A 13,597-nucleotide genomic window follows, 5' to 3' on the forward strand; every position below is an offset into this window, starting at 1 on the left:
GTTGTGCTGCTTTTCCTTAGTCCTTGTTTCTGTCTTCATGCAGTGTTTGTTATTAACTACACACCTATTACCTGGTGTTCCAATTTATTTTGTTGTCAAAGAATATCCAATGAGTATGTCATACTCAGTAAATCCAAACATTGTGAAATAACTCTTTTCTCTTTGGAAGGGTTTGAAGTTACAGCCAAGACTCTCCTCTCTTGATGGATCCCAAGCTCTGGTATCAGGAAATGGCCACCCTTCCTCTGGTCCTTCAGGACTTCTGGATACAGCAGGGAATGCTGTAGTGAATAATCATTCTCTACTGCTTGGTCAGAGTCAGAACCTTCGAACAGACACATGCCTAACGCAAAACAGCAGCACTGCCTCTACCGTGGGAAACCTCCCAGAGTCAGTTCAAAACCTCGTAATGGATCAGCTGGTGGAAGCTGACGACGTTGAGGATACAGGGAACCTGGAGGGAAGTGTGAATAGGATTCTGTTGGGAGATGTACAGACCGTTCCAGCACGAGTCATAGGCAGCCATCCAGCTCTTAGTAAGTGACCGTCAGTTTACAATTGCCTGGAATCACCCCCAAACAACGGAAAAAGCTGTCATTTCTACCCAGTGGGTTTATAATATTATAAAGTTCAAACAAAATTATGAGAAAAATATTTCATTAACCTAATATTTTTTCTTATTCTGTCTAATTATTTAATCCCAATGAAATTATTCATTGTCTATCCCAGCACTTAGAAGGCTTAGCAGAAAGATTGCAAGTTCAAGGCCAGCCTGGTCTACAAAACAAGTTCTACATCAGCCTGAGCAACTTAGCAAGACCCTATCTCAAAATAAAAAAGAGAGCTGGATGGCAGAGTAATTTATTGCTTAGCAGGTCCTAAGAACTGGGTTCAGTCGCCAGTGCAGAAAGGAAAAGAAGGAAAGAGGAATTTATTCATTTTGAATATTTATTTATTTATTTATTTATTTATTTTTGAGACAGAGTCTCACTGGCTGTCCTGGAACTCACTGTATAGACCAGGCTGGCCTCAAACTCATGTGACCACCATGCTTAGCTGGATTTATTTAATTTATTTTGCATGCAAGGGTTTTGCCTGTGTGTATGATATGTATGTGCAGAACATGTGTTCTTGGGGCCCAGGCCCTAGGGCAGAAGAGAGCATTGGTTCTCCTGGAACTGGATCACCACATGGGTGCTAGGAACCGAGCCCAGGTGCTCTAACCTCCAAGCTATTTCCCTAGCCTCATAGCTTGTTCCTTGATTACCTGCTTTTCCATGGAAAGTCTATGGTGATGTAAACTAGCAAAATTATTTAAAATGTGCTAGAATGCACAGAATGTACTAGAAGCAAGCCATGTAAGGAAAACTACTTTAGGGCAAAGATTATGAAAAAGATTATTGAGAGATGACTCAATAATAGAGCAGTGTCTATTCTTCCAGATCCTGAGTTCAATTTCAACAACCACATGGTGGCTCACAACCATTTGGAATGAGATCTGGTGCCCCCCTGCAGGCATGCATGCAGACAGATCACTGTATATAAAACAAATAAATAACATTGATAAATGCACATAGAAAGGATGGGAATAAGTAGCCAATAAAAGAGTTAGTAATAAGAAGTTGAGTTATACACTTAAATATTGAGTTCTATGGAAATTTACAGAAAACCAGTAAGATTTGAGCACATGAGTTTGTTTGAAGACCTTGTTTATCTTTACTTGTTGCTAACCCAGTCGTCATAGTGATAAAGCGTGTTAGCTCCTACCTGACCTCACATTACTTTCACACAGCTTGTTTGGCCAGCATACTTCTATGGGAAGAGATAGGTATGCATTTTACTTGGAAGTATAAACATCTTCACAGAAATTATTCTTACAACATGTATTTGCTCAATTTTAATCACCATTCTTTTGGTAAATAAAACTGTGAGTAGCTTCTTTTAGAAAGAGTTACAACCTTTTAAATTTATAGGGAAACACAGTTGTGTGAAATTCACAGAGACCTTTTATAACTACAGAGTAGCGTTACAGGTGAGAAGAAAAATGAGTATATGTAAATTTATTGTCGTAACACCATGCGAAAGTTATCCATATTTCCAATCTACAGATAAAGAAACCAAGGCTCAGGGAGGTTAAATAACTGCCTAGTGCTCACATTTAGTCAGTGATAGAGGAGGGGACTAAGCCCTACTATTGTATTCCTTACCTCTAAAGCATGCTTTCTCCCTCTGTGTTGTCACATAGGATTTCTGGGAGCATTAATCCAAACTGCTTTCAAAGAAACCCCTTTTAATCCAAATTTGTATGATTTATCTAGTGAGGTTGTAATCTGGGGGGTTGCTTCACCAGGATTGTGGGGTCCGCTCTCCTTCTTGGCTCATTGGCTGCCAGGCCGAGAGGAGAAAGAGGTGGAGGGTGTGGCAGGAAGCTCTGTAGGCGGTCCATGAAAAGTGGATGGAAGGAAGGGAGCATCCATGAGACAGACTTCGGTGAGTCAGCTCAACTTTATTTCAGAGTATAAGGAATATGTAGGACTGGGGAGCCTGCGGACAAACCCTGATTTGCATTAAGTGGCACACTCCTTTCACAAGGCTTAGCCTGTGGCAGGATAGCACATCTCTCCTAGAGCAGAGCCCCTAGCACAAGTCTTCTGAGCAGGGATCTTTGCCTGCGGTCAAGCTAAAGATGAATCAGGCATCTGGTTTACAGCAGCTTTCAGATAAGGTCAGTCCCTCAGACCCAGGGACATTCTCCAGGCAAAGGCAGGTAGAGAGCAGGAAGCTTTGCTGGTGGGAGGGAAGCTGCCAGGCCATAGCAGACTGCGACCTCTAACTAGCTAGCAATGTATTCCTCCAGGATGTGAGCTGTTGGGGTCATTCAAGTCTATCTTCTGTGGGTCCCCATGTTGTTGACTGAACTGCAGTATAAAGTCCAGTATACCTGTAACAATATGCATGTGGCCAGCATATCAGTAAGCAAGTCGCAGTCCCTCTACCCTCTGTTCTCTAAGAGCAACTGAATAGCAGACATTCTCGATAAAGAATGATGATCCGAGGCCAGGTGTGGTGGTGCCTGCCTATAATCCCAGGATGGTCTACATAATGAGAACCTGTCCCCAAAACAAAACAAAAAACAAATGAAGATCATTGTATTGGCCAGTTGACAGTGTTCCTACTGGTGTGCTGGCTCTCCATTCGTGTGGTTATAAGCATGGTGGAGGGTGCATAGATGTTCTGAAATGTTTTAGATCAACAAACAGTTCACACAGCTGAGACAGGGCCATCATTTTAAGATGTCCCACTGTGTTTTCAAATATGCCAATTTTTTTTTCAATTTTATCATGACCCTTTTCTAAACTGTGGTTTGAGTTTATTCTAGATTCAGATTGTTTTTATATTTTAAAGATAAAGTCTCATGTATTCCTGGCCTGCCTTAAACTGGCTGTGTTACTAAGGGTGATCTTGGATTCCTGATCTTCTGCTTTCAACACTCCAGTGCTGGCATTACAGGTGTACACCATCATGTCTGGCTTTAATCTGTGTAATTTTAAAGAGACCACAGTGTAACAAAATATACTAACCCTTTTGTGTTTTTTGTTTGGTTTTAAAGTTGAAGAAAGGCTAGAAGATACTCTGTCTGTGAACCAAGTTAAACAAGAACCCAAAGAGTCAACACTGTCTATAGGAGCAAAAACTTTTCTGGACTGTAAAAAATTATCTGCTACATAAAATGCTTAAAGCTTTTCAAATTCTACAGCTCTGGTTCTGATGTCTTAGAAGGTGAAGATTGCGGGGCATGGCATGTCAATCATTGGACCAGAACTCAGTGATGAGCAGCTTTGACTTAAAACTTGAATATTTGTTGTCAATTCCATATTTGTATTTCTCTCAAGAAGTATTTTGCTTTATTTTGTATTCCTATATTTTTTTTATTATCCAGTAAGACAAGTGTTAAAAGATCATCTGAACTTCACAGTAATTTAGTGTGAACACAAATAGTTATCTCACCCCCGGAAATACCTAGTATTGGTTCTTACAAGACAAAAAAGGCCAACAATAAGAGTGTGTGAGTGTGTAGAACATACGGTGGTATGCTCAGAAATTTAAAATTGTGAGGAGAGTTTCGATTAGCTAACAGGTAAGAGAATATTTGTTATGTGTCTTTTTTGAAAAGATAGAGCAATAGATTTATATGAAAACACAGAGCTGCCAATCACATTCCTATAGATTTGCATAGTAGCACACAGCCACCAATCACATTCCTATAGATTTGCATAGTAGCACACAGCTGCCAATCACATCCCTGTAGATTTACATAGTAGCACACAGCTGCCAATCACATCCCTGTAGATTTACATAGTAGCACACAGCTGCCAATCACATCCCTGTAGATTTACATAGTAGCACACAACCACCAGTCACATCCCTGTAGATTTGCATAGTAGCACACAGCTGCTGGTCACATCCCTGTAGATTTGCATAGTAGCACACAGCTGCCAATCACATGCCTGTAGATTTACATAGTAGCACACAGCTGCTGGTCACATCCCTGTAGATTTGCATAGTAGCACACAGCCACCAGTCACATCCCTGTAGATTTGCATAGTAGCACACAGCTGCTAGTCACATGCCTGTAGATTTACATAGTAGCACACAGCTGCTAGTCACATCTTTGTAGATTTACATAGTAGCACACAGCTGCTAGTCACATCCCCCGACACTGCATTTGTGGTTTATCCTCTAGGCTTTATACCTTTAACTATAAATGAATTGTACTAATGGTCTTCTGTCAGAAAGTTCAATGACTTGAAAGTTTAAATTGAATTAATCAGATTAATAACACAAATGAATTTTATATGGGATTAGAAGTAAATCCCTATTTAGGAATAGAAAAGATGAAAAATTCAGAGAATAGGGGAAATATAATTTTCTACTGTTTACAGATCAGTTAAGGGAGCTTGGTGGTAGCAAAATTTTTGTTATTTTTTAAATATTCAATTTTTGGCTAGAAAATCATTTAAGTGATATTTACATTTTTTTTCTATACTAGAGTTCTTACTGAATTGATAGTATTACAATTTATATATTTCAAGGTAAGTATATATATAGTTTAAAATTTAGTCCATATTTAAAACCTGAAAATGTTTAATCTGATATTTGCTTATTAAATATGTATATTTATATCTAGTACCAAATAACTTATAATCAGTATGTTCATTATAAGCTCCTTTTTTGAAAGATTGGGTAGCTAGAAATTTCAATGTAACTGTCATGAAATTAACTGATCTAAACACAGTGGTGCACATCTGTGATCCCAGCACTCAGGAGGCAGAGACAGGCCAGTCTCTGTGAGTTCAAGGCCAGCCTAGACTACAAAGACAGATCCTACTAAGAAAGAAAGAAGGAATCAACCTATATTCATTTGTGAGTGTATTTAAATTTTAGTTTTTTTAAAAAATAAGAATTTCAAGTGGATATTAAAGTTTAATATTCAAAGCATGAACAGTATACTATGAAATTTGACCTCAGTACTTTACGTGGTATCCATCACCTTTGGCTCTTCTGTTCAGTCTCCCATTCTTGTTCATGTTTTAGGTACAAGGCCTGTATCTAAGTATAAAACACTGTTATTTAGAAGTAGGTAGAACTCCAAGATTCATTATCTTTACAACTATATCTACTCAACATAAAGTTTATTATTTATCTTATCTAATGCAAATTTCATATCTAATTATATGTACATTGTTAGTAAGAACTGCTTTTTCTTTTCTTAAAAAAATGAAGATATTTAGTGCCAGTATTTATAGAGGCAGGTTGCTCAATCTGAATATGTTATGCTAAGTTCAACACAACTCATAGTCACTTCAAAACCCGAGTCTCCTTATCTGTACTTATGAGGAATGAGACCAAATTAGTATGTATTTACAACTGTATGATAGGTAATACTTTTTGTTATCCTTATTATAGAAACTGTTTTTCCAGAATTAATAGGTTTTCACCTTCCAATAGTGATTAAGGTTTATTATTAAATATTTCATTCATTGAGCTGTATTCTTTGGGAGACAGTCCTTTTTGATGTTGAATTGTTAGGGAGAGATGCTTGTTAAGAAATAAGCCAGTTTCCTGTGAGGATTCAGAGCTTAATGTTTAATCATGAACAAGCAGTTAAAATATATTTCCAAGTCAGGCAGTGGTGCTGCATGCCTTTAATCTCAGCACTCAGGAGGCAGAGACAGGCCAATCTCTGTGAGTTCAAGGCCAACCTGGTCTACCTAGTGAATTCCAGGGCAACCAGAGCTACACAGAGAAAACAACAACAAAATATATATGTATATATATAATATATACATATATATAGTTGTATATATACACATACAAACACATATATACATATATATGTATATTCCTGTCACTCCATTCTGGCAATGGTGCACATCTCTAATTCCAGTGGATCTCTGTGAGTTCAGGGCCAGCCTGGTCTACATAGCAAGTTTCAGGACAGCTAGAACTACAAAGTGAGACCCTGTCTTGAATAAAAACAAAAAAATATAATTTCTGCTACTTCATTCTGTATGAATGGGTCTTCTGTTAATATTTTTTATCCTGAGGACAGAAAGTTACATATATTCTTCCCTCAACACAAATAAAACAGAAAACTGACCACTTAAATACCCAATTGTATGTTCTTATTTTTTTTAGGTAGAAACTGGAACTATCAACATTTTTGTGAGTAGTTATTTCACAAAATGGTATCTAAATGTGTGTACAAAATCATTTGCCTTCTAAACGCCTGTATAGTCGCAGCGTGCCAGTGCTGTCCAAAGACGCTTAGCATCAGTTCCCATGTTCAAGTGTTTAATTCTCTCTAAATGTACCAGATCTTAAAAACAGGTATAAAATTTTCAGCATCTGTATTTGTCATTCCCTTAACTCCACAGCAGAATTTGGCAAGCACTCCTTGGTTCATGTGTTACAAGGTGTGATATCTGCAGTAGTAGGCTGGACATTTAAAATTAGCAGTTAGAAACTCACAGTCACAGGCTGGCTTGTTTCTTTGTAGTTTCCATGTTTGAAGCCTGCAAGTAGACTTCGTATTTACAGCAGTAAATTACCGATAAACAGCCACAACATACTTTCTCAGTAGCCATTTTCTGTTAGCAGCTAGTGTGCTTAAAACCTTAACATCTACGCAAACTAAATGTTTCCTAACCACTACAGAAGTGATAGGAACACAAGCTTTGGGGCCTGGACCTGCTTCCTCTTCTTTATATCCTGTGAGACTATTACTTAATCTGTGAGTATGAGACTGTTTATACCAGGTTTGTAAAGAGATTTTAAAATGTGTGTATATATTGTAACCTAATGTACAGTGTTCTTGTAATAATGTAATTTTTCATTAAAAAAATCTTTTTTTCTTATGTATTAGTTTTTGAAAATATTCTTCTCCTAGAGATAATGAAAATTTTGTTCATCTTAAATAAGATAGCAATAAATGCTTTAGTATCTGAGAATTTTAAATAGAGATTTATGTCAGTTTGAAGTCTGATAGTTTTTAAGGATTAACTATTAACTACCATCAGCATATACATACATGCTACATATGTATACATATGTATGCTAGTAGATATATCTGTATCTGTCTATGAATATGTATATCTATGTATATGCTAGTAGATATATCTGTATCTATCTATGAATATGTATATCTACATATACGCTAGTAGATATATCTATATCTGTCTCTCTATGAAATGACTTGTTGGGTAAAGGTTCAACTGTGATACCCTGAGTTCAATCCCCCCAAATAGATGTAAAAGTGGAAGAAAGCAAACCAACTCCACAGTGTTGTTCTATGACCTCCACACATGCATGCCCACACAATAATAATTTACAAACAAAAATTTAAAGGCTAGCAATACGACTCAGCAGGTAAATCCATTTGCCATTTAGCCTGATCACACGGATTTAGATTCTTTGACCCACAAGGAGGGGGAGTACTGACTACATCTGGTTGTTCTCTGACCACCTCTAGCCATGCCTGATGTGGGACTTACACACCTACATATATGGATAATAAATAAATGTTATCAAAATTGGAACAGCATGTTTGAAAAGACAAGTGATTTTTTGACTCTACTTTTGGTATAATAATATTTTTAAGCACTGCTTCATGTGTTTGGAGTGATCACAGAGTTATGTGCTTAAAAGAGAAAGAAAGATCATTAACCTTTTCCCCTCTGTCTTGCTTTCCATACTCTGTCTTATTTTTAGAACACTGGAATATGCTGGTCTTGGGAGATGTCTCAGCTGATCCTGTACTTGCCCTAAGTGTGAGGATTGGAATTTAGCTTCCAGTAACACACACACACACACACACACACACACACACACACACACACCATACATATAATAATAAATAAATTAGTGCAAACAACAAAAGGAAGAAAGTCGAAAGTCTAACTCAGAGCATGCATAAAAAGTGAGGCTGGTTACTGGAGAGCATCCTGGAATGCCTCTGTGTGGGTAGTTGAGAGAATAGTCTTAGTATAGTACCAGCGCCGGTTCTGCCGCATTGAGGACTTGGGGTTTACTCATTTTCATAAACCTAGTACTAGTCAGTATCTGTTTTTCTGCAGTCATGATTAACAGTGAGGGAGGATTTACTGAGAACTAGACACTTTTGTTTGTTGGGCATAGAATGATGAGTGACCCAACTCATGGAGAGGCATAGAGTAGGCAGAGAGATACACAGTCTTGTACTGCAGTGCAGCGTTGGAAGTACTGGTGATCTAACAAAGGCTGCCTGAAGTATAGAGAACCAGGGAGGGAACAGCAGACTAGTCTAAACCAGCAGGCAACTATGAGAGACTGACTGCCAAATTCATTTTTCTCTATCCACTCCTTAACTTTTGTGTCAAAACATTGGCCTGTTCTTAATCAAGCTCTCCCAGTGAGACTATTCTTTTGTTTGTTTGCTTTTCAAAACAGGGTTTCTCTGTGTAGTCCTGGCTGTCCTGGAATTCACTCTGTAGACCAGGCTGGTCTTGAACTCACAGAAATCTACCTGCCTCTATGTCCCGCGCTACCTTCTCGCCAGCAAGAACGACGCGGGGCACTTAGGATTCTTCTGCAGTAAAGCTTTAATACGTCTTGAGAGGGAGAGCATCAGCTTCCAAAGCAGAGACCCCGAATGAGGGGAACCCAGCCCTTATAAAGGAAACAGTCCTCACTTCTGACGTGTCACTCTTGGATTGGTCCACTGCCCATTATCCCAGATGATGCCTCGGAAGTAGGCAGGGACGCAGCAGTAGAGAGTTACCAAGCACATGCGCTGGGATTAAAGGCATGTGCTACAACACCTTGAACTTGCAGAGATCTGCCTGTCTCTGCCTCCCAGGCATTGGGACCAAAGGCGTGTACTACCACACCTTGAGGTCACAGAGGTCAATCTCTACCTTTGTCCCTTGAAGAAATGGAGAATGTGGTTGCGGCCCTCCACATATCCCCCTTTTTTTACTTCTTTGCAGAAAGGCAACTCCCTCAGAAGGCAAAGATAGAGGTCGCACTTCTCAGAGCGAAAACATTACAATGGGCTTGCACGGAATCTGCCCCTAGGTTCATGACACCTGGAACCTATCCGGCCTGCCCTCTGCCATTTTTCTGGGAAAGGGAATATACGACAGGAAACCCTTATGCAGGGCGACATATCTCTCAGAGAGGGCCATTCTCTGTGCGATGCTCTTCAGCTCGACAACCTTCAGGGCTAGCTAAGCCAAGCATTCCACCCTGTGCCATGGACCACAGTCCTAGGGGTGCAGGAGCTGGTTGGCTTAAACCTTACTGCTTCAGCATAGATAACCACACATCAGTAGAGGCCCCTGTTCCAGGATAGCCAGCGCTTGTGCAATAACCACTTTGTCCCTACGATTTTGGGATTTGAGTCAGCAGACCATCCAGAGGAGAAACACTATTCCATAGCATAGGACTGCTCCAAAAACATTTCCACCCCCACCCATTCTTTGAAGTAGGGGATGAAAGACACAACCCAGGACTGGAATCCTTCGGCTAAGCTTATAAATCATCTCTAGGATGGTGGGGGGGGGCAGAGTCTTATTGGTTGTAAAAAATCGAGGAAACACCGCCATCCTATGGCTGACTGGTAACAGCTTCGGGAAAGCTGAGAGTGTCCTCCATCGGTACTCTGTCATCCATCCGCAAAATGGCAGGAGGAACAGCAGCCAGGTCCTCAGGCGAATCCGTGTGTTGTAGATCACTCTTTACTGTTCGGGTCAATCGCTCTGGCAGCCAGAATGGGCTTTCTTGATCCTGTGGGAAGACACAAACAGCTCCCCTGGATCTCAATAAAATGGGATCCGGGCCTTTCCATTCATTAGAAAGCACGTCTTTCCACTTAACCAAATCTTTGGGCCGCTGCGGATCCGAACAATGTCGTGTTGCAGCATTTTGGCCATTATCATCCAAATTTAAAAAATTTATGGTGAACAGAGCCATGGCAATGGCCATTTTTGGCGTCGGGGGCAACTCCTTCATTATTCCCCCTTTTTTCGTTTTTAACAAGAACTGGTATCGATATAGGCCATGCCCTTGTCATTGTTTGGAGGGTCATCCTTGTTACTTTTTCATCAAGTTTTCCAGTCCAATTACCTAGAAGATAACTAGACAATTGCTTAATAATCAGTCATTGCATCTGGGATCGCAGGGGCACAATTCTCCAGCTGCATCAAGAAGTCTACCAGAGGCGTGTTGGAAACTATGGGCTTTTTTGCCACAGTCACAGATTTAGCCAATGACCCAATCACCTTAAAAATCTAAGGGCTTTTTGCATCTACCTCCCTGTGGATCCTGAAACATTAGATTTAAAACCAAATAGTTGTAAGCTGCCATGTGGTCGCTGGGGAATTGAACTCATGACCCTTGGAAGAGCAGGCAGCATTCTTAACCCTTAAGCTATCTCTTTAGCTCCTTATTCAGATGGAAAATCTCTCGGGCTAGTAGCCGGCATTGTTTGCCCCGCCCGTTGCCCCAGGCTATTGGTCCGCCTTTGTTACCTAGGGTCAGCACAGCTCAGCTCAGCCAAGCGGAGCAGAAGCCACTCCAGCCTCAGAGCCCCTCACAGTTTCAGGCATATTGCAAGCCTTCTGGCCTGGCAGCTTGTGGCATCGCTCTCATTCTCGGTACTGCTGTGACACCCTCCAGGCCAGGCACCGACTGAGCCGGCGCAACGTGCCCCCCACCATAGCCATCCAGCAAAGCTCTGCTCCAGCCGCCCTCCAGCCGCAGCTGCATTCATTCCGAGTCCAAACTGGTGCACGGAGTAAAGCAGAACTCAGAGAAGCAGGCTTGCTGCTCTGCAACCATTGAAAGGACCTCACTTAAACAATCTTTTAGGGAATTTGGGCGTTGTTAGTCTCTCTGGCTACTTCCTGCTGAATTGGGCCGTTGCATTCTTAGGGGTATTTATTACAACATTTCAGGAGGTCTCGGTGATTCAAACCACATAAATCCCAAGTACACCCTTAGGCTCTCATTTTCTGTGGAGACGAAAACAGAACCTCTTTTCCAAAACATTATATCCTTAGCAGTTCCTAAATTTAAATATCTTTCTCCTGTCCAGTACACAAAAGACAACACAAACAACATAACATATATCTGTCCTTTTTTCTTATTGTTAGTATCAGAAAGATTTTGACCTTGTAAATCAGTCTCCCCCATTCTTAGAACCACCGAGGGATCCTTTTTCCTTATTTTCTTTACTTGCGCGTGCGCCTAACCTCTCACTGCACTCAGTTTCTGATATGCTATCCTGGACTTCCTCCAATACATTTTGTCCGTCTGCAACAATCGCCTGGCAGGATTTATCTTCTAAGCAATTTCAAAGTGATAAGAGAACTGCTAAGAAGTACTGAGACCTCTATGAAACCTTCCCAATGCGGAAACAAGTCAAGCCCAAAATCGAAAAGTCCAGGAATAGTCATACCTCTCTGAGCAAACAGACCTGCAGTTCTGAATCCTCCTTGTGTCCAAGGGGTCTCCGGCGGTGTGAGCAGTTGTCAGGGTCCCCCGGCATCGCGGGTTTCAAGCACCAGATGTCCCGCGCTACCTTCTCGCCAGCAAGAACGACGCGGGGCACTTAGGATTCTTCTGCAGTAAAGCTTTAATGCGTCTTGAGAGGGAGAGCATCAGCTTCCAAAGCAGAGACCCCGAATGAGGGGAACCCAGCCCTTATAAAGGAAACAGTCCTCGCTTCTGACGTGTCACTCTTGGATTGGTCCGCTGCCCATTATCCCAGATGATGCCTCGGAAGTAGGCAGGGACGCAGCAGTAGAGAGTTACCAAGCACATGCGCTGGGATTAAAGGCATGTGCTACAACACCTTGAACTTGCAGAGATCTGCCTGTCTCTGCCTCCCAGGCATTGGGACCAAAGGCGTGTACTACCACACCTTGAGGTCACAGAGGTCAATCTGCCACTGCCTCCCAGGCATCAGGACTAAAGGCGTGTACCACCACACCTTGAGGTCACAGAGGTCAATCTCTACCTTTGTCCCTTGAAGAAATGGAGAATGTGGTTGCGGCCCTCCACACCTCTACCTAATGGATTTAAAGGCATGCGTCTCACTACCTGGCAAGACTATTTTTTTTAAACTGATTTTTATTGAGCTCTACATTTTTCTCTGCTCCGCTCCCTGCCTCCCCCCTCCTCTTCAACTTTCCCCCAAGGTCCCCATGCTCCCAATTTACTTGAGATTTAAAGGAGATCTTGTCTTTTTCTACTTCCCATGTAGATTATATCTATGTAAGTCTCTCTTAGTGTCTTCATTGTTGTCTAAGTTCTCTGGTATTGTGTTTTGTAGGCTGGTTTTCTTTGCTTTATGTTTAAAAGCCACCTATGAGTGAGTACATGTGATAATTTTTTTTCTGAGTCTGGGTTACCTGACTCAAAATGATGTTTTCTAGCTCCATCCATTTTCTTGCAAAATTCAAGATGTCATCATTTTTTCTGCTGTGTAGTTCTCCATTGTGTAAATGTACCACATTTTCCTTATCCGTTCTTCAGTCGAGGGGCATTTAGATTGTTTTCAGGTTCTGGCTATGACAAGCAATGCTACTATGAACATAGTTGAGCACATGTCCTCGTGGCACGATTGAGCGTCCCTTGGATATATACCTAAAAGTGGTATTGCTGGGTCTTGAGGAAGGTTGTTTCCTAATTTTCTGAGAAATCGCCACATTGACATCCAAAGGGGCTGGACCAGCTTGCATTTCTGAAGTCAGATCCTGGTGCTACAGAGCTGGCTCGGTGGGTAAAGTAATGAGATAAATTCATGCGGGCTGACCTCTGATTTCCTATTTTTAATTTATAACCTCAGACGTTAAGTTTCATTTTTGAGTATTCTCTAGGACTATGAAACCCCTTCCTTACAGAACACAGCACGGACCAGTGAGTAGGAGTGGTGGGAGATGGAGGGAAGGGGGAATGTTGGTCAAAGGGTACAGAATTACAGCTTGCAGGATGGTAAATTCAGAAATGAGATTAACAACATGAAATTTACTCTTAGTAATACTGTATATTGTTG

At 41.0% G+C, this 13,597-nt stretch overlaps 2 protein-coding genes across 3 annotated transcripts in view; one reads left to right on the forward strand and one right to left on the reverse strand.

Annotated features, from left to right (window-relative positions):
* Positions 1-7,418, forward strand: part of Carf (calcium responsive transcription factor) — a 33,167-nt gene extending 25,749 nt beyond the window's left edge. For both annotated transcript variants that reach the window (XM_087902385.1, XM_087902386.1), the window contains exons 14-15: positions 170-536; positions 3,611-7,418. In XM_087902385.1, the coding sequence (XP_087758511.1) occupies positions 170-536; positions 3,611-3,729 (486 nt within the window). In that variant the 3' untranslated portion in view covers positions 3,730-7,418. The remainder of the gene's footprint in view (positions 1-169; positions 537-3,610) is intronic.
* Positions 7,419-9,233: 1,815 nt separating this feature from the next.
* LOC148117714 (signal-regulatory protein beta-2-like) overlaps positions 9,234-13,597 on the reverse strand; it is a 32,817-nt gene continuing 28,453 nt past the window's right edge. The window contains exon 6 of the mRNA XM_087902244.1: positions 9,234-10,326. The gene's annotated coding sequence lies outside the window, so the exon portion shown is untranslated. The remainder of the gene's footprint in view (positions 10,327-13,597) is intronic.

Source organism: Myodes glareolus, chromosome 27 (genome assembly GCF_982192425.1).
Source record: "Myodes glareolus chromosome 27, mMyoGla1.1, whole genome shotgun sequence".
NCBI classification, from domain to species: Eukaryota; Metazoa; Chordata; class Mammalia; order Rodentia; family Cricetidae; genus Myodes; species Myodes glareolus.